This window comes from Silene latifolia, chromosome 1 (genome assembly GCF_048544455.1).
Source record: "Silene latifolia isolate original U9 population chromosome 1, ASM4854445v1, whole genome shotgun sequence".
Taxonomy (NCBI): domain Eukaryota; kingdom Viridiplantae; phylum Streptophyta; class Magnoliopsida; order Caryophyllales; family Caryophyllaceae; genus Silene; species Silene latifolia.
This window is the reverse complement of record NC_133526.1, coordinates 90,283,742-90,311,506: the sequence shown is the minus strand read 5'-3', so window position 1 is coordinate 90,311,506 and position 27,765 is coordinate 90,283,742. Positions and strand designations below refer to the sequence as shown.

Below are 27,765 nucleotides of genomic sequence, written 5' to 3'. Positions count from 1 at the left end.
AGGTCCTAGCAAAATTGGCCTAAGAACAATATCAAAACTGATATTCGCCTATTAGTTGCACCCAAGACGATCTGAGATATACCCTTTGATTATGCTAGAAATCAATCTAAAATTTTCTGTAAAATTTTATTGTCTTTGTGTTCTTGTGATGAGAAAGAGGAGGCAAGGTCAAGAAAAAGCATTAGGGTAGAAATAATTCTCCCCTTTTCTCTTATATAGACCGAATTACCAATTCAATTAGGAAATATATTATTCTCCTAATTTTCGGCCAATAATGACCGAAATAATGAATAAAAATTTCCTTATTTTTGGTCTTTCCAAAAATATATAAAGTATGTTAAATTGTCATCTAGTGAGGATCGAGCCCATGACCTCTTGGTATGTGTACCCTCACTATTACCACTATGACACATTCAACTTGTTGATATTAAATACAACTGATTATATTTAACTACGAATTAACAGATTAATTCGTCCAAACTAACCTTATATATATTAAATTTAAATATAACTTATTATATTTAATTTACGAATTGTGATTAATTCGTCTCAACTTAATATTATTTAATTTTCATTAAATAATTATCTCATCAACACATTGACTAACTTTTTAGTCATTTTGGGCATCAATGTGATTATATTTCTATGACCACATTTCTCAAACATGTCCTATAGGTGTGACCTTTAGGGACCAGTTGATCACCGCCATCTGTATGATAATAACGTCAAACTTTCTAGCAAGCCAACCGTTATTAGGTAAACGTTAATCAACTGATTAAATATACGAAGTATACCCTTGTGAACCTGTAAGAGATTTACAAATGTTATCACACTAATTTGTGGAGGACACCAGCTCCAACAAACTCCCACTTGTCCTCACAAGTGTATGTGCGATAACCGATTCTCATATCCTTTAAAATTTCTCCCACTCAATGTAAAACAATTTGCAAATCCGAATTCACAAAGTTCGTATTTTACAAGCGATCAGTATCAAGAGTGGTTTTCCCGACTAGAGAGTAACTTAACTGATAAACGAATCAACATTCGAGCATGGCCATGCATTTCAGTTACAACTCCTCGAGTGGCCCTGAGAAATAACTATACCTGATAAGGGTTGGATGTTTTCCTTAACTCGAATCCTGCAGACGTAAGCACGTATGAAATGACCGAGAAAAAATCTACTTAGCCCGATTCACGGTGAGACCGTGAGAAAGAAACCAAAGTCACCCAAAGACTGCCTTAATCTCAAGAGACAGTTGATAGTCAAAAGAATCGACTCTAGGTACACAATGGATGTCCTATCCACGACCTGGCACCGAATGTTATAAAACATTTAGGACTCCATTACGTTGTCACAAAAAGTTGTCCTACGAGGTATCGTCATAATCTCGTATCTGTGATCGATTAGTCAACCGTTTAACTTATGGCTCGTTGAACCCACCATCAATCGACTGCACAATATAATAGCCGGAGTTATCAGCTCACATTGGCGATTACGGACCAAAACAAATATAATGTAATTCAGTTCACTTTGTGGCGTTCAATGTTGTCAGTACAATCCACATGAAAAACAAAATATTATATATAAAAAACGATGAAGTTATAAATAATATATGAAAAAGATAATGTATCAAATCCATAATCAAGTACTACAACTTAGGAACATGTTTAATTCCCATGGAATTAACATGTCCTACATGCTTATCATAATTCAACGGTTTGGTGAGAGGATCCGCGATGTTATCATCCGTCTCAATCTTGTCAATCACTATCTCTTCTTGCTCCACGTAATCACGGATCGGGTGAGCTTTCCGAAGTACATGTCTAGATTTGTTGCTAGACTTTGGCTCCTTAGCCTGGAAGATGGCACCTCTATTGTCACAATAGATGGTGATCGGGTCATTCGAACTAGGAACTACCGAAAGCCCTTGTATGAATTGACGCTTCCATATCGCTTCCTTTGCTGCCTCCGAAGCGGCATAGTACTCAGATTCAGTAGTAGAATCTGCTACAACACTCTGTTTGGAACTCTTCCAGCTGACCGCAGCACCATTAAGAGTGAAGACGAACCCGGACTGAGATTTTGAATCATCTCGATCCGTTTGGAAGCTAGCATCTGCGTAACCGGTTGCGCATAGCTTAGTATCGCCTCCATAAGTCAATACCCAATCCTTAGTCCTCCGTAGGTACTTGAGGATATTTTTGACTGCTATCCAGTGTGTTTCACCTGGAGTCTTTTGGTACCGACTCGTCATACTCAATGCATATGCCACGTCTAGACGTGTGCATGTCATGGCATACATGATCGATCCTATTGCAGAAGCATAAGGAACACGACTCATGCGCTCAATACCTTCAGGCGTCGTGGGTGACTGAGACTTGCTCAACTGCATCCCAGTCGTCATAGGAAGGTTCCCCTTCTTGGAGTTGGTCATGCTGAACCTCTCAAGAACCTTATCTAGATAAGACTCCTGACTAAGTGATAACGTCCGTCGTGATCTATCTCTGTAGATACGGATTCCCAAAATGTGTTGTGCCTCACCCAGATCTTTCATCTGGAAATGGTTCTTCAACCATTCTTTAACCGAAGAAAGGAGAGGAATGGCATTCCCAATCAAGAGTATGTCATCGACATACAATATCAAGAATACAATCTTGCTCCCACTCGACTTGATATATAAGCATGGTTCTTCGACCGATCGAGTGAAACCATACTCTTTTATCACTTGGTCGAAACGATGATTCCAACTCCGAGAAGCTTGCTTAAGTCCATAAATGGAACGCTTAAGCTTGCATACTTTTTTAGGATGTTTAGGATCTATGAAACCATCGGGTTGCACCATGTACAACTCTTCCTCCAAATAACCGTTTAAGAAGGCGGTTTTCACATCCATTTGCCAAATCTCATAATCATGAAATGCGACAATCGCTAAGATTATCCGAATGGAACGTAGCATGACTACAGGTGCAAAAATCTCATCATAATGCAATCCTTGCACTTGAGTGAAACCTTTTGCCACAAGTCGTGCCTTATAGATATCTGGTTGCGCGTCTACAGAACGCTTTATTTTGTAAAGCCATTTGCACTGTAGAGGTTTTACCTTATGAGGTAAATCAACTAGATCCCATACGTTATTCTCATACATGGAGTCCATCTCGGATTGCATGGCTTCGAGCCATAGCTTTGAGTCGGAACAGGCCATAGCACCTTTATAGGTTGCGGGTTCATTACTTTCTAGAAGTGAAACATCATTCTCCTCGATCATACCAATGTATCTGTCTGGAGGATGAGAGTCTCTACCCGACCTCCTAGGTTCCTCAGGAATATTTACCGTATCATCAGTTGGAGGTACAGCTTCCTCCATCTGTTCCTCGGTTGTTGGTTCTGGAATCTCCGACAACTCGAAGGTTCTATTACTCGACTTGTTCTCGAGAAATTCTTTCTCTAAGAACGTCGCACTAGCCGCAACAAAAACTCGATGTTCGGTAGGCGAATAGAAGTAATGACCAAATGTTCCTTTTGGATAACCTATAAAGTATGTCTTGACCGATCGCGGGCCGAGCTTATCCTCGTGTCTCCACTTGACATAAGCCTCGCAGCCCCAAACCCGAATAAAGGACAAGTTAGGTACCGTTCCCTTCCACATTTCATATGGAGTCTTGTTTGACGGCTTTAGACGGACTTCGGTTAAGTATAAGAGCGGTGACAAAGAGCATAACCCCATAATGAATCGGCACTACGGTGCGACTCATCATGGATCGAACCATATCAAGTAAGGTTCGATTTTTCCGTTCGGACACACCATTTAATTGAGGTGTTCCGGTGGAGTTAATCGTAGAGCGATTCCACGAGTCTTTCGGTGTTGATCAAACTCATTTGAAAGATATTCGCCACCCCGATCTGAACGGAGTGCTTTAATCTTTCTACCCAGTTGGTTCTGTACCCTATTCTGGTATTCCTTGAATTTCTCAAAGGACTCACTTTTATGCTTCATTAAGTAGACATATCCGTATCTACTCAAATCGTCCGTGAAAGTGATAAAATATCTATAGCCATCTCTAGCGGTAATTGACATAGGTCCACATACGTCCGTATGTATGAGTCCTAATAGGTTACTAGCGCGTATTCCAACACCTTTGAAGGAAATTCGAGTCATCTTGCCAATGAGACATGATTCACACGTGCCATATGCAGAAAATCCGAATGAGGGAAAAGTCCCATTATCGACGAGTTTCTTTACGCGTTTCTCATTTATGTGTCCCATTCGACAATGCCATAGATAGGTTTGATCTTTGTCACCAACCTTTAATTTCTTATTATTCATGTGTAATACTTCCGTGGTTTAATCTAAGATATAAATTCCATTCATGGAAACTGCTTTACCATAAATCATTTCATTAAAAGAGAAAATACAACTATTATCCTTTATTGAAAATGTAAAACCGTCTTTAGCAAGTACGGAAACAGAAATAATGTTCTTAGATAAACTGGGTACATAGTGTGATTATTTAAAGATAACTCAAAACCACTAGGGAGTTGGATTACATATGTTCCCTTCGAGGCAGCAGCTACTCGTGCTCCATTCTCGACTCGCAGGTCCACATCACCTTTTTCGAGAGGTATGATGTTCTTTAGGCCCTGCAAATGATTACACAGATGAGAACCACAACCAGTATCTAGTACCCAAGTTCCGAAACTTGCATGGTTAATCTCAATCATATGAATATAAGATGACATACCAACAGGAACGACGCGGCCTGCCTTGATGTCCTCACGGTAGACGGGACAGTTCCTCCTCCAATGTCCAGTCTTGTGACAATGGTGGCACTCTATGTCACCGCCCTTGCTCTTTGTCTTACCCTGTAAGCCACTACTCTCACCAGGCGCACTCTTACCGTTTCCTGGCTTCTTAAACTTTGGCTTACCTACAGCTAGGTCGCCGTGAGCCTTGCCCTTACCTTTACTCTTGTTGTGAATCGTGAGAACATCCTGCTTTATGCTCCCACTCAATTTCATATCCTTCTCGGTCTGTACGAGAAGGGTGTGTTACTCATGAGGACTCTTTTTCAAGTCATTCATGTAGTAGTTCGCCCTGAAAAGGGCAAAACCATCTTGAAGAGAATGAAGCATTCGGTCAATGACAATGCTCTCACTGATTTTACAATTCAGTGTCTCCAGCTTCTCGACATTCTCAATCATGTGAAGAATGTGTGGGCTAATCGGTTGGCCCTTCTGGAGTTTCGCATCAAAGAAGCGACAGGTATGCTCATATGTAACGATTCTCGGTGCCTTTGAGAACTCGTTAGTGAACGTGGTGAAAATCTTGTTTGCACCTTGGGCAATGAAGCGTCTCTGCAAATTGGTTTCCAATGCAAAGATGAGTACGTTCTTTATCGCACCCGCTTCCATAACGAAGTCACTATAAGCGAATGACTCGTCGGCTCCTGCATTTGGGCCTGGGTTGACCGGTTTTGGCTCAGTTAAATACCTGAGCTTACCGTCAGCAGTGGCAGCATTCCGTAGTGCCGCCTCCCAGTCCGCAAAATTGGACCCATCATTCTTCAGTCGAGTGGACTGATTCATTTGGTCCATGAACATTTTTAGCCAGGACGAACGATCTAGTGTGGCACTAGGCATTGGGATTGCGTTATTTCCAGCCATTTGTTGTAACAGTATTATTGATAATAAGCGTGTTCTACACTGCGAAAGAAGAATAAAATAATAAGCATGCATCGTTTTTATTTTAAGTCTAATGAACTAATGTCATAACGCGAAGACTCAAAAACATTTATACAATTGACCTCCCTCAAGAATTATATAAATGACCCCAAGACTCAATTCTCTGTAAATTGATAAGCTAACCTGTTAACTAATTCTACCGTTAGAATTCTTGGTCGATAAATTTCTGTAAATACTATCTTTAGTCCATCATAATCACGAGAAACTCTTCGGACTACAATGTTGAGGTAAACTAAGTCAACACAACTACTTACCCAACGTAGAAGGGGTCATATTAGGCCTACCGACGAAGAAGGGATTCATAGATGTTTGCCCTTATAAAGACTAATCTCAATTTCCGTTTTAGAGGAAGATCCCATCAACTTTATTTAAATTCATTTTAAGTGAACTATAATCTAGCATGCGAGAATGATTAAAATAAGGTGATGGCTTAAAGACTGTGACATCTGCATGTCCATGAAAACTAACAAACAACTATATGAGTCAATTTTCATGCATTTTAGTAGTAGGTGGTTTGGTTTTAGGCGGAATATGATGCAATTACTAGCATGTGAATGAAAAGCAATAAAATGGAAAACGTAAAAAAAAAACAGTAAAAGTCCTAGTGTGGCCTATCCTATCAAAATGAACAATAAATACAAGTTTGGAATCCATCCTTGGACCCGAGAAGCTTGTCTTGATGTTCCATCTTGATCCATGTAGCGGGAGTGAGCTTGAATCTTCATCTTTAGTCTTCTTTGAAATTACAATAATTAAAATTACATAATTGACCTATTAATTACATTCTAATTTCAAAACCCAAAACTAAAATAAAGGAGATTCGAGATCTCATAATTACATAAAAGTTATGTTTCCTTCATTACGAAAACATTATTGACTAAGGCCACACTAAGTAATACAAATTACAACCGATTGCAAAATTAAATACGTAAATAAAATTCATTCATTTGATTCATTCAACATAATTAAAAGCATCAACTAAAATAAATTAAACATACATAATACAATAAATTAATTATGTTGATTAATTTATCCAAACCACCTATTTAAATTAAACTAAGTGACAATTCCGCAATTTAATCACATTAATTCATACATAATCCATATTAAACTTGTAATATGAATTCTATCCGTCAAAATTTTAAACTGCTTTAAAATAACTCGGTATCAATAAATATCCAATTTTTTTTTTTTTAAATTGGTCACGGCAAAAAAAACAGATTTTTTTTTTTTTTTTTTTTTTTTATGTTTCAGCTGCACGGCTGAATATTTAAAAAAAAAACCTTTTCCTATGTTAATTTGGTAAATAGGAAAAACAAAGAAAACTTTCCATAATTTTTTTTCTTTTCTATTTCGGTAAAAAGGCAAATAAAAATTTCCTATTCTTTTTTTTTCTCTCGGTTTACCAAAAAAAACAAAACAATTTTTTTTTTTGTTTTTTTTTTTATACGGTAAACCCTAAAAAAACGCCCTTCCCCTTTTTTTTTCTCTTTTGCGGCACTTATGCCCTAATTCAAATATATGATGAAAAAGTTTAAGTTGCTATTAGGACATGATTTAGCAAATACATTAACAAACATGATTAATCGTATATGCTAAAACTATATAGCAAAAACAAATTCTTATATCAATGACATGATGATACTATATGTAATTTAACTTAATCTGCATTAAATCAAAATCTACCAAATTCTTCATATGATAATTTTAACCGATTAAACCAATGATATGATCTATATAAATTGGTTATATATCATCAAACAAAAGGAAAAACGGAAAAAGGAGAAAGAAAAAAAAACAGGCCGAAAAAAACGAAACCCTAAATTTTTTCGAAAATCAGGTTATTGTTTACATACAATTTTTATGAAAATCATCAAGATTAAAATCGTAGCCTAGTGCTCTGATACCACTTGTGGGAAATAATCTGTATACTTTCCTTTAACATGAAGGATTATAACGATTTAATAAAGATGATCTAAGGTCATAAAATAAAATACATAAACAAAAGTAAAAGGATTTAGAATTAACCTCAGGTCCTAGCAAAATTGGCCTAAGAACAATATCAAAACTGATATTCGCCTATTAGTTGCACCCAAGACGATCTGAGATATACCCTTTGATTATGCTAGAAATCAATCTAAAATTTTCTGTAAAATTTTATTGTCTTTGTGTTCTTGTGATGAGAAAGAGGAGGCAAGGTCAAGAAAAAGCATTAGGGTAGAAATAATTCTCCCCTTTTCTCTTATATAGACCGAATTACCAATTCAATTAGGAAATATATTATTCTCCTAATTTTCGGCCAATAATGACCGAAATAATGAATAAAAATTTCCTTATTTTTGGTCTTTCCAAAAATATATAAAGTATGTTAAATTGTCATCTAGTGAGGATCGAGCCCATGACCTCTTGGTATGTGTACCCTCACTATTACCACTATGACACATTCAACTTGTTGATATTAAATACAACTGATTATATTTAACTACGAATTAACAGATTAATTCGTCCAAACTAACCTTATATATATTAAATTTAAATATAACTTATTATATTTAATTTACGAATTGACAGTTAATTCGTCTCAACTTAATATTATTTAATTTTCATTAAATAATTATCTCATCAACACATTGACTAACTTTTTAGTCATTTTGGGCATCAATGTGATTATATTTCTATGACCAGATTTCTCAAACATGTCCTATAGGTGTGACCTTTAGGGACCAGTTGATCACCGCCATCTGTATGATAATAACGTCAAACTTTCTAGCAAGCCAACCGTTATTAGGTAAACGTTAATCAACTGATTAAATATACGAAGTATACCCTTGTGAACCTGTAAGAGATTTACAAATGTTATCACACTAATTTGTGGAGGACACCAGCTCCAACAAAAACCACTCAAGATATGATCAAATGCAAGTACGACCTGAAAGACGTCTTGCATTGAGTGGGAGATTGTAATAGGACAAGAGAATTGGTGACACACACTTGTCTCGGACAAGTGGGAGATTGTTAGAATATGTGTCCTCAACAATAGTGCGGTCACATGATTTAAAATCATAATTAAATCTCATTATAAGAATACGAAAGGGATGATAAATTAAATAGTCAACTGATCAACATTAACCGGTAACGATTGACTTGCTAGAGTTTGACGTTACTCTCGTAGGACGGTGGTGGTCAGTTGATCCCTTAAGGTCACACCTAAAGGATGATGCCCTTATCAGTAATGTTAATTAGTTGTATATTGATACAAGTTAATTAATTCCTTAAATAAGAACAATTTATATTTATGAGAGGAAATATGTATCTTATTGTAATATGATTAAATAAAATTCGATTTAGTGGATTAATATATTAATTCACTAAATTATGTTGAGGTTTTATAAATATTTCGAGGTAGAGGTAATTAGTTATTTACATTTATAAGAGGTTGTAAATTTAACTAACTAGTTATTATGGGACCCATTATATGTTGATATAATGATAAAATATTACTCAATAAGTTGAGTGAATTTATGTTTATTAATTTGTCATATAATTGTTGTATGAAAAAATTAATATTTAATTATGTAAGATAACTAAACATAAGATTTATAAGCATTTGTGGGACAAATATTTTAAGACAAAAATGGACCAAAATAACTCATATGAACCGTCCAAATGGAAGGATGGTTGAGTTTTTGTTTTTTGTCATTTTGTTGTTGAAAAGATTCTCCAACATCTTATGACATGCCTACCCTACTACCTACACTTATAGATTATTGTGAAAGACATTTTGAGAAGACAAAAATTGCTCTAAATAGAGCATGATGGCCGGACCATCAAGGGTGAGGAGAACACTTTTGTTGTTCTTATATTTCTCACTTATTCTCTCATATGATGCTTATCTTTATCACATGCAAAAACCTCCCCCTTGTTCATAGTTTTCTTTCTCTAAAACTTGAGAAGTTTTAATCCAAATTGTTCATCAATACTACTAATATTATTAATGTAATATATGAGTATTAGTAGTCAATTTTAAGGTAGACTACTAAATAAATATCTAGCAATTATTATTTAGTAGTGATAAGGGCTAATCTTGGGTGCAATCAAAAGGAGGGCTCCTAATATAGAGTCTTGGAGGATCATCCTAATACTCATCTTAGCTCAAGAACAAGTGAAGGTAGGAGACCTTACTTGTGCCCATAAATCCGAAAATAACAATGTAAGAATCATTGTTTTCTCATTTTATTCCTTATTTAGTTATGCATGCACTAGATCTAAAGAACTCATATTAAAATGTTAATTAGTTCACTATTAAAAGAGTCTAATAAGAGGTATATGAACCTAACATACAAATGTATCAAATATGGCTGAAATTGAAAAGGACTTGGATACTAAGAAGCCACACATAGAGGGTAGTGGAAAAGAGGCATATAAAAGGAATGATGATAAAAGTGTGGAGACTCAGTTGAAGGAGGTTGTAAAAAATGTTCAGTTGGGAGCAACGGGAACGAGGAGCATCAATGAGTATTTGTTGTACACAGACAAAGAAAATTTGAACAAAGTACTTGACTCAGTAGATATGGTACCTCATAACTTAAGGTGTACTTTGGACTGTTGTTTGCCAGACAAGGATGCTCAACTTGTCTCAGATTCAATGTTCAGACAAGACCACTTATTTGAGCATGTCTTGAAGCTTCGGAAGAATGTCATGGATTATTACTTCCTTACGGATCTTACAATTAAGAAGTTATAAGTTTATTTTTTCAATGTAAGACATGATTTAATATGCTCCATATTAATAATTTAAAACTAATATGCTAATATTTTTGGAAAATGGTACAGAGAGATTGTCTGCAACTTCGGTATTTACCATTCTATACCAAAGAGCGATATTAAGTCTTTGTTGCCTAACACTAAGATAGAAGCAGTGGTTATGGAGCCATCGGAAATATTGCTCAATCAGTTCCAAATGGCAGAAAAGGACAGCAACAGACTGACAAGGATTTTCTACGGCCTTGCCCACTCGGTATGAAAAACATAAACTTCATGTGTTTATCGTGTTTTAAATTAGGTAGTGTAAAAATGTGTGTCAATAAGACTAATCAGTTCCCTTATGAACAACAGGGTGCTATGGAGAAAATCTTACTTGAAGATGAAGAAGATGTTGATGAATTGGCGAGACTTAAGGAAGACGTATGTAGGACATGGGATATGTGGTCAACTCAGTATAAGCAGCCACTGAATCTGAATTCAGATATGGTAAGACTTTAAAAATACTTTTAGTTGTGATACTGTTATGTATACTATATGATATTGTCAAAAGTAAGTATTGATATTGTTCCTTAAATCAAATAAATATTTTAGTTGTGATATTGTATTATATATTCTGTGATATTGTTACTCGTTACTTGTGATATTGTATTATATATTCCGTGAAAAACACTTCTTGGGCTATTTTGTTATTTTTTTTATAATATTTCTATAGGTGTTCATACATTTGCTATATCAAGATCACTACATTTGCGTATGTATTGAGTTCAAGAGGGAGAAAATGTTCTACTTGGCAAACCGAGACTATGATAATTTCCAAGACGAGGAACATGTACACCTGGCTAATTTAACTGTAAGTACTATATTAAAAATAAGAACTAAGGATATAATGATTTTGTTAGCTAAGCTTAAAATTTGATAGTTATTTACTATAAACATATATAGGGGAGTAGTTATGGTCACTAGCTCAACACTAAAGGTAATGAAAGTGGGCTAAAAGTAAAGGACAACGTGTTGGCAAATGTGTTTTTTGATTAGGAAACAAAAGAGATGAACCTGGATTGTGGATTATTCATGATGTTTCACATGATGTTTTTTGTGGGTGTGGATTTTAAAAGTGAACTGAACGATGAAAAGAAGAGACAGTAATATAGGGGAGGAGATTGCACCGACGCTCATCTTGAGTGATTTAAATAAAAGTAGGAGCGAGGTCCTGAAAAAGGTTAAAAATTTTAATGCCATCAAAGGAACACTGTTACCTAAATTGCTGACGAAAAGGAAAACAACAAACAAAAACAAGAGAGGAAAATGTGGGAAAAGGAATGTTCAGACTCCCGTATCATAAATAAAAGGTTATTTTTTTAACACTAACTTGTTTTCATTATAAATACTCATTATGTATTGAATAACAAAATATATATATTTTTCTAGCTATGGTAGAAGATGGTTTTGCCAGTGTCGTGGACGCGGTAGGAGGGGGAAATCAGATGGCCTTGGAAGCACATACAACTGTGGTATGGCAGATGCTAAGTTAGAGGTCGTCTCAAGGTTTATGAAGGCTAAAAAATCACTGTGTGCAAATATGTTGACCATAAGGAAAGAAGTGCTTGACTACTGCCTATTGGAGGACCACATTTTGCCATTAGAGTTTGGTTCTTTAAAAGCTTTGAATATATCAGTAATGCTATTTTTTGTGATATTTTTCCTTATTGGCGTGATACTATATTTAGAGCAGTGTGATGTTGTTTGGACTAGTCTTGATTTGTTTTGTGTTAATGTCTGGAGCAGTGAGGTGGTTGTCAGCTTCAGTAATGATCATTACTTTGTCAAAGACGATATATTGTCGTTGCTTTCAAATGTGCACATCAGTACCAATGTTATTGAATGTTGGTCGCTAATTCTGAACCACATTGAGCACACAGAAAAATGTGAAACAAGTTTAATGTTTTTTGGGATTCGACACATAGTAAGCTGTCATTTTAGTTTGATTTATACACGTTCACACTTTGATTAAATTTAATAACTCTTTAAAAAAAATAGGACTTTTAACATATATATATATATACACAATAGGAAGTAAAAACCGAGGGAACTGGAGACAGAGAATTGAATAAAGAAAAGATTTTAGGATAATGGGACAAATTCATTAGAAGAAACACAGTTCCCTGTAACTTGGAAGCAGATCTGGTTTTTATTCCGATGGTATGGAAAGAATATTATTTCTGTGTTTGTATAAATTTCAAAACCGAGACAGTGGAAGTGCTGGACAACACAGAGTACGACGGCATGGAGCAAACAGAAATATACAAAGTTGCAGATTTGGTGGTATGATTAATTGATATTTCTTTAATGTCTGGTGTATATTAACATTGAAATAATGGATTTGATTGTTTGTGAAATTATCACTAATGATTTTGCTTAATATTGTAGGCTGAGCACATGAGTGAATACCTAGCAAAGAAGAATGTTGAAAGAGTAGATGATATAATAACGTTTGATACTGTCAACAACAACTTCCCTTGGCAAAAGACAGGGATGAATAATACTGAGTCTGGAAACTACTTAATGATGCACATGATTCGGTATGAGGGAGAGATGTTTGAAGCCGACTGTAACACACCTTCTTACCCGGCCAAAGTAATTGGGGGATGTTACCATCTCGGTTTCCCGAGGCAGTGAAATCAGTGTTGCAATTAAGAAATAAGTAATATAAAGAAATATTTAGTGGATTACATAAACGTAAATGAATAAATGAAATGTATAATACAACTCATGACTACTAAACTAATCTAATCAACTATGCTCGACTCGAATGTCATCACGGCTCGTCCCTTCTCCCGCATGTACCAAGGCTAACCTGTAAGCAACTGCTCCCCATATTATCGGAAATGTCATATGGATCGACACAGGCCACCCCGCAAATAGGTGACAATTACACAGACACAACAAACGTCAGTTTCATTAAATAAATAAAGTGTGACTCGACTCGAGTGTGTGTGAATATACAACATGACTATGATATGAATGGGACACTATCAAACAACAACCACCACGGTACCGGGATACGCCAAGACATGCAACAACCACACTGGTACCGGGATACGTCCAGACATACCAACAACCACACAGGTACCGGGACACGCCCAGACATACCAACAAGCACAAACAAGTACCGGGACACGCCCAGACGTACTGGGTCCGGAAGCCAACCGAATCCACTACAAGACGTCGCGATTCAACCACACGAGTCCCTATGTAACTCAAGCCATTAATGTGCACATCCCTCTTCGAGTGGGAAGCTCCAAGAGGCGACTTAAGTGTAAGACGTTCTCCCAACCACCTTACGTCTCCAAAACAACAACAACAACAACAACAACAACAACAACAACAACAACAACAACAACAACAACAACAACAACAACAACAACAACAACAACAACAACAACAACAACAACAACAACAACAACAACAACAACAACAACAACAACAACAACAACAACAACAACAACAACAACAACAACGAATCCTCCAACATATATAATCACAGCATATAACAACCATCATAATATGAAATGCATGATAGACAATATACACCATGACATGCGAAACATACCATGGATACCAGTTCCTCAAATGTCCTGACTCCTCGAGTCGTCATGACCTTGGTTGCACGGACACTCCTCCTAATCGGTGTTCCCGTGTCGGACACCCGTGTCGGACACGACACTCATCGGACACACGTCAAAACGTGTCGGACACTTGTAAAGCCGTGTCTAACTTTCATCTTTTATTTCGGCACGTGTCCATGGTATTTTGAGCCGTGTCCATGGTATATGGACACACCTGGCCTCCAAATGGAATCAAGTTGAATTTAAGTTAAATGGCGAGAATTGTTATATGATTAAATTTGATGGGGAAATAAGTTGAATTGGAGACAAATGATATTATTTAGACTAGTAATGATATGTCAAAATAGATTGATTATAAGTTGGTTTTGGTTTTGGAAATGAGAATGAGTTATAATTAACGTAAGTTTTACTTTCACTTATTTAAATTTAATATTCAATACTTTTCAAAAATAAGATGACACATATATAACTATAAAATATATATTTTATTAAATTTAAATGTCGTGTCCCGTGTCCTAAATTTCATGGGATGCCGTGTCACGTGTCCGTGTCGTGTCCGTGTCCGTGTCCGATTTGGTGCAACCTAGGTCATGACCAACAACATGCAATACGACTCACTCAATGCAATTAAATGATAAAAAACTCATTTAATAAATAAATACAACAATGAAACTGAGCAGGATAAACCAACCTCACAGCATATCCGCATAAGCAATCCGTCACACAAGCTAGGCCCATCTCGTAAAACCGTTTCACAAAACTCATCTCCTAAAATACGATAATAATAAAAATACGTATAAATATACTAATCTAATACTAATTGAATACCTATACACTTATTAAACCTGTCTTATACAACTACCTAAAATCCGACTCAAACTCAACCACCACCACCACACCTCCCAACCGTGGACTACGACCCAACCACGGTGGGTCCGTCCTGCCCAGGTCAGCCCTAGCCACCACCTACCGCCGCCCTACCCCACGACCAGCACCAAGCAACAACACACCAACAACAACACTAACTAACACGACAACAACAACCACCCAGCCACTCCCGGCCACCATGGCACCACCCGATGCGCCGCCAACTACCCTAAATACCCGACCCAACAACAACAACAATCAACAAACAACAACAACAACAACAACAAACCTCAACTCGACGCCTCCCTTTTCTCCCCCATTTCCACCACCTACAGCCGCCCTAACAACCACCCACGACCACCCCTCAACTCACCTCTCTTCCCTCGACCCAGATCTGCCCAGAACCAGACCCACACCGACCCGAAACACCCTCAAAACCTCAGCTCTAACCCGAGTCACCAAACTCTTAAAAATCCCTTTTAAAACTCTCGGTCAAAGCCTATTTTTGGTGGTCAACGGCCGTCCATTGCTGGTCAAAGGTGGGTCAAAGATGGGTCAAGTTAGGGACGGGTCAAAGGTATAAAATAAATAACATAAAGGCTAGCATAAGACGGTCTTACCTTACGAACTCGGGGCGGAGGGACAAAAGACGATCTCTCTTTTCTTCTCTTTTTCTCTCTTCTTTCTCTCTAAGATTCTCTCTAAATTGTGTGGTGGAAATGATGAATGAAATGATAAGGATAGGGTAGTATGGGTGGGGGTATGTATATAAGGGTAGAATGGTAGGTGGGAGTGTATAATACATGTATTATGTATTATTATTATTATTATTATTATTATTATTATTATTATTATTATTATTATTATTATTATTATTATTATTATTATTATTATTATTATTATTACTTGATGATTGATTGGAAGGTATGTATATAAGGGTAGAATGGTAGGTGGGAGTGTATAATACCACCACAATCCGCCCGTCCACCCCAAGAATCCGCTCGGCCAGAACCTCCGTAATCCGCCCGTCCCGTGCCCTGGACGCTCGGATTTTATGACAGCTAAATCCGTCTTCTACATGTTCAAGGAAGGATGCGCATATTTTCCAAAGACCGGCGAGAAGTAGACCGGAGTCTCTCTTGAGACCGGCGATTCCTCAAGGACTTAATCGTCATTTTAGCCCTTAGTTAACCCTAATTTATGTACCTAATCCCCACTATAAATACCCCATTAGTTTAATTAGATTGGCATGTTCTTCTTAGCAATCTTTAGTGTAGTTAATATCAATCAAATCTCTCTTTAATCTTGTAATCAACATTTAATCAAGTCTTAATACAAGTTTCATTTCCTTAATCTCTCTTTTGTTCATCGTTTGTTTTGGGTAATTGAAGATTATTTGGGTTATTGTTGGGAGATTGACAACCTTCCAATCAATCATCAAGTACTTCTATTATTCTTTGCTTTATTATTGGAATCATTAGTAGGTATAATTCTCTTAATCCCTTTTTAATTATTGTTAATCATTTTCATTTATTCATCATGTTTTACTTTGTTGGTATAATTGACAACCTTGCTAGCATGTTCAACATGATAATGAGTGAGTAGTTTCCTTAGCTAGGGTTAATGGGTAATTAAGGGAAACCAACATGGGGGATGATTCATGCTTAATTTAATATGTTTTCATAGTTTATTTGCTTGCTTATTGTGATCTCAACTTATGCACATGTTATGTTTGATGAAATATGAGCCTATGAATCCTTGCATTTTTTACCCATCACCTATCTTTTCAATGAGACTTGTAAGATATAAACCAACTCGAGTCTCATTAGACCATGCATATAGTTGAGTAGGGAAGATTAAGTCGACTTGTAGGTGTTGTACAATCTAATCGATTCGGCTCCGGGACCCAAACTTTCCTAGGATTGTAAGACATAAACCAACTCGATCCATCACAACAATAATTGCTTGCTTATAATTTGAGAATATGTTTGTATGATCAATTCCCATGAATCCCCTATGACCCCATGACACCCTAGTGTCTTTTATCAATTGTTTACATCCCTTTTTAATCATCTTGCTTATTTATTTTCATTACTATTTAGTTTAGTGATCTTCTACTTCAAACCCCAAATTGTGACACCCCTAGACACCGCTAGTTGCAATTGAAAATCTCATCTCAATTCCCGTCCCTTGGGATCCGACCTTTACTTGCCTCTTTACTAATTGTAGAGTTGTTTGTGGAGTTATAAATTGTGTTTTGGTCTAGGTGCTCCTAACGACAAGTACCGAAAACTAAACCTCCTAAGAGAGTCCGGCCAGCGACGTTAAGATGCAGTCCAAAACGAGGACCATCTGCCATAATCAAATCCAAAACCCTCCCCACCTCCAATGTGTCCCCAACAATGGTGCCATCATCCAAGTACCACGCCTGCATAGTAAGGTTAAAGGAGTCTCGGATTTTGCACACCAAGGGATGCGAAACCAAAGCGAAAAGCAAAAGGCCCAAAGGATCACCCTGCTGGACACCCTGACAAGTCCAGAAGCAATGCTCCCCATAAAAAAGATGGGCAGGGCTGGAGTGACAAAACTCCACCCAACGGGAAAAAACCGGGCAACGATGATGGACTTCCTGAAGCATGGTCGCACGATCGACAAGGTTGAAAGCATTCTGGAAATCAATCAGCAACATAGAAAGTCCCACCTCAGCACCACGGGCCTCAATGAGCCAATTCAAGGCATGCAAAATAGCCTCTCCTCCACCGGACACACCCACCCCAAACTGAAGACCAGCAAAATAAGAAGACAAAGAAGGACCAACCAAAAAATCACCAACCTTAGAGACAAGCCGTCTCCAGACAGTGCTAATAGCAATAGGACTAACACCACCACCCGGTTTAGCAAGCGGCGTGAGCGAGGCACTGGAAATGTACTCACCAAGAGCTAGGGGACACCGGCACTCTAGAAAAAGATTAACCACCCTAGTGATAGAAGTGATCAAATCATCAGAGATGGCCACAACAGCGCCACTCAAACAGTCCATAAGGTGGTGGGCACGAAACTCATCCCTCCCACAAGAAGTGCTACGTGGGAAACTCCGAATCATATCCAAAACGATTGTCGAAGAGGCAACTAGAGGATGATGATCCACAGGCAAAGGAGGCAATGAAGGAGGTGGGGCGATAGGATGCTTTTCTCGCAAGGCCACAAGAGTGGCATCAGAGTAGGGGCAACCCCAGAGGAAGAAAGCACTCGAACAGCAGCAGTATAGTGACCGTCACAAATCTTCCGCCGACATTGACGGAGGTTAAGCTCACTCAAATCAAGATCCTCCTCCACATGAAACAAAGAAGGACCCTCATCCAAACACACCCGCAATAGCTAGAAACCACCCTCAGGTACCCCCCCACCCCACCAAGCGGGGATAGCCCTTGTTGTTGTTGTTGTTGTTGTTGTTGTTGTTGTTGTTGTTGTTGTTGTTGTTGTTGTTGTTGTTGTTGTTGTTGTTGTTGTTGTTGTTGTTGTTGTTGTTGTTGTTGTTGTTATTACTATTACTATTACTATTATTAGTATTACTATTATTAGTATTACTATTATTATTATTACTATTATTATTATTATTATTATTATTATTCCGTCTCAAACCCAACTCGTTAAATATAATAAAAAATTATTATTATTATTATATAATTAATAAATACGGAGTATTACACCGACTTGAACCAGAAAGTGTATAGGCGCTACTACTGGCTAGAAATGGCAGCAGCATTGCTTTTATCTGACATAAATGAGAACAGGACACCTTTGATCGAAAAGTTAAAAGAATTTTCAGCTGGAAAGGAGGAACTTTTGAAGACATTAAAGCAAAAGAAGAAGAACAACGAAAATGCAAAAGAGAAGGGTGGTAAGATAAAGGGGAAGGAGAAAACTGTTGAGAAGGAGGAAGTACCAAATGTAGAAGTTCCAACAAAAGAGAAGGTCGATGTTGTTCACAAGGAGGCAAATAAAGAAGATGTTTCGCCGACAGCAAAGAAGGATTGTACTGGGATACCGATGATTAATACAGAATTACCAATTCTTCGGAAATCGCATAGGAAAACATAAAACCCAAAACCTAACATTTACAGATTTTATATTCAAAAAGGTAGAATATTGTTATACAAAAAGAAAAGGTGTCCAAAAATAATAACTGACTGTTATTATGTATTTGCTCTACAGAGGAGCTGATTGCGGAAGAGATGGTGAAGATGGTAGAAAGGAGCCCAAACTAACATACAAACGAGTAAAGACCGTTGCAAATCCTAAGAACCGAGGTAGAGGTAGAGGAAGGAATTAGGACTACTAGATTGTTAGACTTTTAGCACAAAGTTGTAATTAGAACTAAATAGATATAATGTTAGTAGGACAAGGAATCTAATGGTAAACTTTTTATAATAGTAAACAAGTAGTGATGGCTCTTTTGGATTTGATATAACTCTTGATAAAGTGTGATATTCTTTCAAGTGTCATGTGATATTGTGCTATAATTGTTGTGATATTGCTTCCCAATAATAAAAACATATATGCAGTAAAATAATATCACACATTATACTAAACAATATCACACTTCTATGTGGTATTGATTCTCAAAAAACAATGGATATGGATTTTAAAATCTTAGTTTGATATTGTTTTTAGAATGTTGTGATATTGTTGTGTACACATATTGATATTGTTTTACAAAAACTGCAGAGGCATAATAAATCTAACTTACAGTGATGATGTTTAAACAAAATGTGATATTGTTTATTATGAACTGCGATATGTTATTTTGATGTTTGTGATATTGTTTCACAGACTATGTGATATTTTGTTACAGTCTGTGTGATACTGTTTATAATGACTTGTGGTATTGTATAACAATATCACACAAGGGGTATTGTCTACAACTAAGTGTGGTATTGTTTTGAAATATAGCGTGATATTCCATGTATAAACAATCTTCAAGATTTAGTATTGTATGTTCTTGGTAAAGTGTGATATTCTTTCTAATAGTTTGTGATATTTTTATACACTGGGTGTGATATATATTGACAACACATGAAAAAGGAGAGGCATGTAAATTATTTCTAAAATAGTGATACTGTTTAGTATAAGGTGTGATATTATATAACATAACGTGTGATATTGTTTCTCAGTATCACAAAAAATACAAAAATAAGACAAATGACGAATAAAATGATCCAATATTATAACCGACTATATTCTATATTATACTAATGAAGCCATGGAAGAATAAAATCATCTATATAAATAGCGTATAATCTATACTCTAATAATGAAGTTTGTGGTGTATATAATATACTAGTAATGAAGTATGTCGTCTATTTGCTGCTGCTGCTTTATTTAATGAACAGAAAAATCCTTCAACCGATCAACCATCATCAGCATCATCAACATCATCCTTATCTGAACTCTCTTTAAAAAGCAAAAAAAAAAAAAAAAAGGTATGTATGAATAACACGTAAAGCACTTGTGAAACAGTGATATTGGTTTACATAAGGTGTGATATTATTTCTAATAACGTGTGATATTATTTCTGACTCGTGACCATAGACCATATATAAGGTTTCATAAAATATAAATCATACACATACTTGTCATGGTGAGCATACCTTATTGTCGACATCGGGTACAAAAGCATTAGGACAGTTACCTTATCATGGTGAGCCATTTGTTTGCAATTACGGCAAAGCCTTTTAGGCTTCTCCGCTTTCGCTATGCATTGTCGTTGCTTTTTAGAGATCATTCTCTTCCCACTACCGTTGTTCTTTTCCTGACGAGGTGGTAGAATCTTCACCTCAGTTGAGGAACTGCATCCAAGAAGCATCTCCAACTTCTGCTCTTTGGTCATTGACTCTGCTTGCGGATTGAGTTTGAACCTAAATTGCTTCAGTGTGTCTGCAAGATCAGTGATCTGATTTTTAGGCACATTCTTGAGTACACTGATAGTTGCGTAGAACTCTGACCATAACTTGCACATCTCGAGCTTCCTTAAATCAGTGGCATCAAATTCGTCCATTAACTCATCATGTAAACCATAAAGAGGGATCTTGTGCGCTTTCTTGGTCCACCGCATAAGGATGTACTTATCAGGCAATCTGTCTACTTGTTTCTCGGAGTAAACCCAGATAATGTGTCTGCAAATAATACTCTTTCTGTTGAACAACTTGCAAGAATATTCTTCATCATTGGTTGTAGAATTGTAGATGACTTGATAGGTCTTCAGCGTTCTAGCATTAACTATATCAATTACCTCAGTACCGTTGGCAGGTGGTGTGAAGCCACCAACAGTAAGGGAACAAATAGAAGCAGTAGCTTCTAGTTGAAAATCTACAAAAGCAGCATGTGTATAAAGCTTGGAAGCATGAGATTCCAACTTAAGAGAAGTAGATAATTGTGGTAGAGTAATAATCGTCTCTATCTAGTTGCTTTTGAGTATGGTGTTGTACATCAATGGCACTTTGAAACCGCATCCAGAATTCAACAAGTGTACCATGTGCATTTTCAAAACGCTTGAAAAAATTATTCTGACTCTCAGATCGTTGAGTTGTTCTTAATAGACAACCCATAGGAATATCACGAAAATAAGCTGGGATCCATTTTCTCTTTTTTCTAAACATGGTTGACAACCAAGAATTACCTTCAAGATTATGCTCATTAACCAACTGAGACCACTTTTCTTCAAATTCCAGAGGTTCTAACTCAGCATCCCAAATAATAGCATTCAATCGGCTCACAAAATCAGTCTCTTTCGATATTACAGGCCCCACCTTATCAGTGACCTTTTGCATGATATGCCACATGCAATATCTGCGCCTAGCATGTTTGAAAACAGCGCGCAAACCCAGCATTATTCCAGCACATTGGTCAGTAATGATACAGTGTGGCTCTCGCTGACCCATAGCATCTAGGAACTTTTTAAAGACCCACTTGAACGAGTCTTCATCCTTATGAAATAGCAATGCAGCAGCAAAAGTAACTGACCTTTTATGGTGGTCTACACTAGTAAAAGGAGTAAAAACTATACAATACTTATTCGTACTGTAAGTTGGATCATAAGTGATATAATCACCAAACAAAGAGTAGTTTCTACGAGACTCTACATCACACCAAAACGCACGAACCAAACATTTCCCAGGTGTGGAGTCCAAAAGAAGTTGATGCACACGAGAAGTAACAGAATGTTGTTCAACATGTGGAGTAGAGATAGGTCCATCAGGTGGTTCAATATGTACAGTAGAAGTAATTAAAGACTCGAGAATATCGTTACTATCGTTAGAGGTAATTGCAGACTCATGAATATCGTTAGGGGCAGAAGAAGTTATAGTACTTGTAGGATCCGACAAGAAGTAGCAACCAAAGTACAATGTAAACAAACAAGTAAAAGTTAAGAGATATGAAGGAAAACAATATCATACAGGTGTCTGAACAATGTTACATATCACGCTAAACAATATCACATATTCTGAAAAACAATATCACACATGTTGTAAGGCACAAATGAGACTACATGCATAGCACACCCATCAGCTTTTACTAAATTAGACAATTCATATCACAACAATCATATTTTGTAAGAATATCAATATCACAACTTAATCTTAGGGCAAACAAAAATGTAAAACATGAAATAAGAATTAAGATACACATAAATTATCACGCTAAACAGCAGTAAGATGACTAATAATTGGGACTATTTGTCAAAAAAATAAAAGAACATGTGATTTAAAGCTGAAAGTACAAAATAAAGAGAACATAAAGCTGAAATTAAGAACAATAACGTACCTGACATCGGGATTATGATTGAAATAATATGAGAATTGATGAAAAGAGGAAGAATAAGCTGAGATTGAACTGAAAACCTAGAAATCCAAAAAAAAAACGTAGGGAATTTAGGGAAAACACAAATTAAACTGAAAATAACAATAAAGCAAGATCAAATTAAAAGTATTTTCTATCTGGTTCCAGAGGAACAAATGCAGGAATGACATGGTTTTAATGCATCCTAGACAGGTTGCCTTGCAGATAAATGATAGTATGAAAGCTAGAGTTAGAGGAAGAGGGAGGGAGAATTTGAGTGCTAATGATGTATCTTGGCTATGCCATATGAACCTTATGTAACTAAGGATTTGCATTTCATGTAAATCCTATTTTTTGATATATATATATATATATATATATATATATATATATATATATATATATACTCACATTTTATCAAAAAAAAAAAAAAAAAAAAAAAAAAAAAAAAAAAAAAAAAAAAAAAAAAGTAGAAGAAACACAGTAAGATGACTACTAATTCAAAACATAGGAACGAAAAAACGAAAAAAAAATGTGATTTAAAGCAGACATTACAAATTAAAGAGAACATAAACGATGAAATTAACAACAATAACTGTAACACCCTCATTTATTTAGGAGCCTTTAGCTAGACATTCCCAAATAAATAAGACTGTTACCATCTCGGTTTGCCGAGGTAGTGAATAACAAAGTATAACAAATCAAAGTATTTTAATTAAAACTTAGCGATTACATGTTTATTATAACTTAACCAAACTAAACTTAATATAAAATAAGATACAACTCGCAGCGAAAATAAATAAAGTGATTAACTAATATATGTGGTCTAGACTTCTAGGTAGACTAGCCAAGTTCTCACGTATCCCATCACTACTACAAATTCAGGCAACCACAAGGCCCTTTAACAACGCTTATTCACTAAAATCACCATAAGACGTTGTAGAATGGATGGCGCGAATTTTATTAAACTTAATTATAACGGTTATCTGTTGTTAACCCTTGTTATTGGTTTTAACAACGGGTCAAACTTGCACAACCGTTGTTAATATAAAAACTAATAACAACAGTTTACTCTGTAATACATTATAACCGTTGTTAATAATTTGGCGCAAAATTATTGAAAAGTAATTACAACGGTTATATTAAAACCAGTTGTTAATACTTTTTAACAACGGTTTTCTAAGGACCCGTTGTTAATATTTTATCTAATGACAACGGGTTTATGTGTAATAACCGTTGTCAATACTTATACCACATTATATACCACACAAACACAGATCAGTTACAGCCACAAACACAAACACACAACCACACTCTTTCTCATCGTCTCTTTCTCATCTTCGCTTTATCATCACCGTCACTGTTGTTGTCATCGTCTCTTTCTTTCTCTAATTATCAGGTAAATATCTATCGCTTTATGGTTTTAGGTTTTGTCATCTCCGTCATTATTGTTCTTTCTCTAATTATTTTATTTGCATGTGTTTTTCTTCGTCATTGTTCTTTCTCTAATTATTATTCGCTTAATTAGTTTTCTGCGTTTATTAGTAAAACAAATTAAATAAAATAAAACAAAGAAGATGATGGAGAGGAATGCATAAACTTAATTAATTGATATATATACATAAACTTAATGCATTGCTAAAAATACAATTCTTAGATATTCATATATGGTTGCATTCTCTTCTATAATATTCATCCTCTCCTCTTTTGCTATTTGGAGGTTTCGTTCCGCAGATGCTATATCGTCATATAGCTGTATTATCTGCGGCTCTAACAAGCCTTTTTTTTTTTTGCGTCCTTGAGTGCGATCCGAGCTTCCTCAAGGTAGCTCTTGTACCTCCTCTCGATTTCCAGCAACCGGCGGATGAAACTCTTGTTGTACTCGGTCATAATGCATGTATTACGAACGGTATCATTCATTGTTGAAGGAAGTTTGGAGTTTATTAGGTTTTAAAGATTTAGGGTTTGGAGTTTAGGGTGGAGATAGTGATATAATGGAATGGTTATTGAGATAATGCATGAATTTATACTTAGTAATGTGTCGTTTGAGTTGTTTTTTAATTAATATGTTTAGGAAGTTGTGCAAAATCTTATAACCCTTCTCATTTCATATATTGTGTCCTTTCATATGCAGGGATTTAGCAGTAATAATGCATGCATCGGAAGCATAAAGGGGCAGTAATAATGCATGCATCTAGTAATATAAAATTTATTTTTATTTTTATTTTAAATCAACAACAACGGTTATTTAAAAAAAAACCGTTGTCTTTAGTTATAACAACGGTTTTTTCTATTGTAACCGTTGTTATAACTTTCCCACCAAAAATTAGTCAAACTTTCCACAACGAATGGCTCGTAACGACAATGGTTTTTAACTGTTGTTAATAGTTTTCACAACGGGTTTCTTAGATAAACCAACCGTTGTTACAACCTTTAACAACGGACGCTTTAACAATGTCCGTTTTTTATATAACAACGGTTTTTGACCGTTGTTATAGCCTGTATCTGTAGTAGTGCATAGCTCCCAAGTCAGCTAATCTTTAGTACCTGACAAATCTGCTCTCCATTATGGTTCATCACAGGCGTTCACGAATACACTGTCAACCACGAGGTTGAGTAGGAATAGCCAAGAAACAACAATAAATGAATACAAGACAATATTAAATGCAAATGCAATGTATGCTCATGCTCAATCCTCCGACGCTCCCGTTCATCCCGCCAATCCCTGGCCGGGGTAGTCTCATGATCCCAACCGAAGTTGAGGTAGTCTCATCATCCCAGAAGCAAGTCCTGCAGAACCTGTTCTGAGGTATCCAATGCAAGTGCTCATGATATGAAAATGCAAACAATCGAGCAACACAATTTCTTACCATCTCAGACACGAGGCTGAGGAATCCAATAATCTATATAACCATCTCAGTCACGAGCTGAGGTAGTCAATAATCAAATCATCTCAGTCACGAACTGAGGTAGTCATTAAAAAATTCATCTCAATGTAACCACCCAACAATCATATATCATTCATCACAATTCCAAGTAATTCAACCAATACAATCAGATAATATTATTCAAGTAAACATTAAAGTGATTGAGTAGCGACCCTACTTTAAATGCAATAATCCAATTTAAGCAGATCTGCACAGTCAGAAATATTCCACTTTAAGTCCGTCACGTAGCAACATTAATACTTCTTAATATTAACTGACTTATTAATTATTCGATTACTCAATTCATTATTTGAGAATTATAACTAAACAGATTAACCAACCAAACCCGTTTCAATAGTTAACAACCCGAGTCACAATCATTAATTAACTTAAACTATTAAACCCGACTCAATTTACCCAAAACCCGATTTATAAACTCCCTTGACTCGACACAAAAACACCCACCTTCATCCACCATTCTCATCCTAACCCGACACTGACAACAACACACAACCACTACCACCTTGGGTCCTCACTGCCACCTACACAACCACACCAACGACACTCACGTGCAACCTCTACAAACACCATACGAGTCAGCCCTAGCACTCCCATATACACGACACTACCAACACCAACACAAAACACCCAATTTCCTCAACATATTTAACTTACTCGCAACACCCATACAATCACCAACCTTGCCACCAGTGGCCACCATTGTGGTCCTCCTCTGGCCCACGGTAGACCCACTGGTCCCACCACCCTACATGGTCACAAATGGGTCAACCCAATTAAACTACAAACTCCCTACTCAAACCGACATACAACAACACCCTTGCAGACACACTGTCTTAAACACTCAACCACGGCCAATACAGACAACCACACCACCTCTGGCCACCACCGTTGACACCACTGTACCACGGTGATTCTAGGGGTGGTCCCCACTTCCCCAATGGTCAACTAACAAAGTCACAAAGCTCGTCTTAAGACGGTCACGAAAACTCGCACGCAACCACTGCATCTCCCCTGTTTTCGCGCAACTCTGGCGACCACTGCACCAACCACCACCTACAGCCACCCATAACAACCCAAAATCGACGACTCATCACCACGATACCAACCAACCCAAACCCAGGTCACGATGGTCAAGAATACGGGTTCAATTTCCTGTTTTAATTTTATGGTTACACCCAATCAAACACCACGAACACCACTCAAAAACCCGCCTGAAACTCCCTTTACCCGTGTTCCCTAGTGGTCAATGGTGGGTCCTAGCCACTCCCTGGTGTTCCATGGTCATAGTCACGGTCATGGCTCATCCTACGGTGGTCTAAATAACAAGTTATAATGAAGCGAAGTGTATACGTGAGACGGTTTTAAATCATTACCTTGAGACGTTAATAAAAGTTAATTCCTTTGCTTTTCTCTTCCTTAATTATTTTCTTATTTCTTTTAGATCTCTTCCTTCTTCCTTTATGAATTATTTTCAGATTTATTATGTATTTATAGACTAGGTTTAAGGAGTATACGATGTCAATTAGGAAACTATTGCCTTATTCCAATTATTATAGGAATTACCATTATTATTATTCTTATTATTTCAATTATTAATATTATATTAGTCTTACCATAAGTAGGATTTCCACATACTATCTTTACTAATTTTATTACTGCCATAACACTATTATTATTAGGATAATTTTTGATATAATTATTATTACCTTTACTTATTATTATTTCCTTATTATTATTATTATTATTATTATTATTATTATTATTATTATTATTAAATCCCGAAACAATTCCCGATCACACTCATACTAGATTAATAAATTTCGGTCCACAAAACTATGACACACGGCCTAAAGCTCAATTACTAGCTAAGCCCAATTCCCGACTTGGATACTTATTTTATTATTTAATTAATGTCTTATTTTCAATTATTATTAGAAATGCCATTAATTAATTAATTAAATTATATAAATTATTCTCATAA

At 36.3% G+C, this 27,765-nt stretch overlaps 1 protein-coding gene across 1 annotated transcript; it reads right to left on the bottom strand.

The window, feature by feature from the left end:
* Positions 1-20,379: 20,379 nt before the first annotated feature.
* On the bottom strand, positions 20,380-25,403 carry LOC141650485 (protein FAR1-RELATED SEQUENCE 12-like). The gene is made up of 4 exons (XM_074458675.1): positions 25,384-25,403; positions 21,677-22,365; positions 20,690-21,366; positions 20,380-20,451 (listed from the first exon to the last, which is right to left on the bottom strand). The coding sequence occupies exons 1-4, from the start codon at positions 25,401-25,403 to the stop codon at positions 20,380-20,382; spliced, it is 1,458 nt and encodes a 485-aa protein (XP_074314776.1).
* Positions 25,404-27,765: the final 2,362 nt, after the last annotated feature.

Excerpts from the sequence above, each read along its gene's own strand:
- LOC141650485 (XM_074458675.1), bottom strand. The coding sequence starts at position 25,403 with ATGGAGAGCAGATTTGTCAG. Across the intron at positions 22,366-25,383 it reads ATGGAGAGCAGATTTGTCAG|TACTATAACTTCTTCTGCCC; the intron begins GTACTAAAGATT and ends GGATCCTACAAG. Across the intron at positions 21,367-21,676 it reads TAATGAGCATAATCTTGAAG|ATTTTCAACTAGAAGCTACT; the intron begins GTAATTCTTGGT and ends CTGCTTTTGTAG.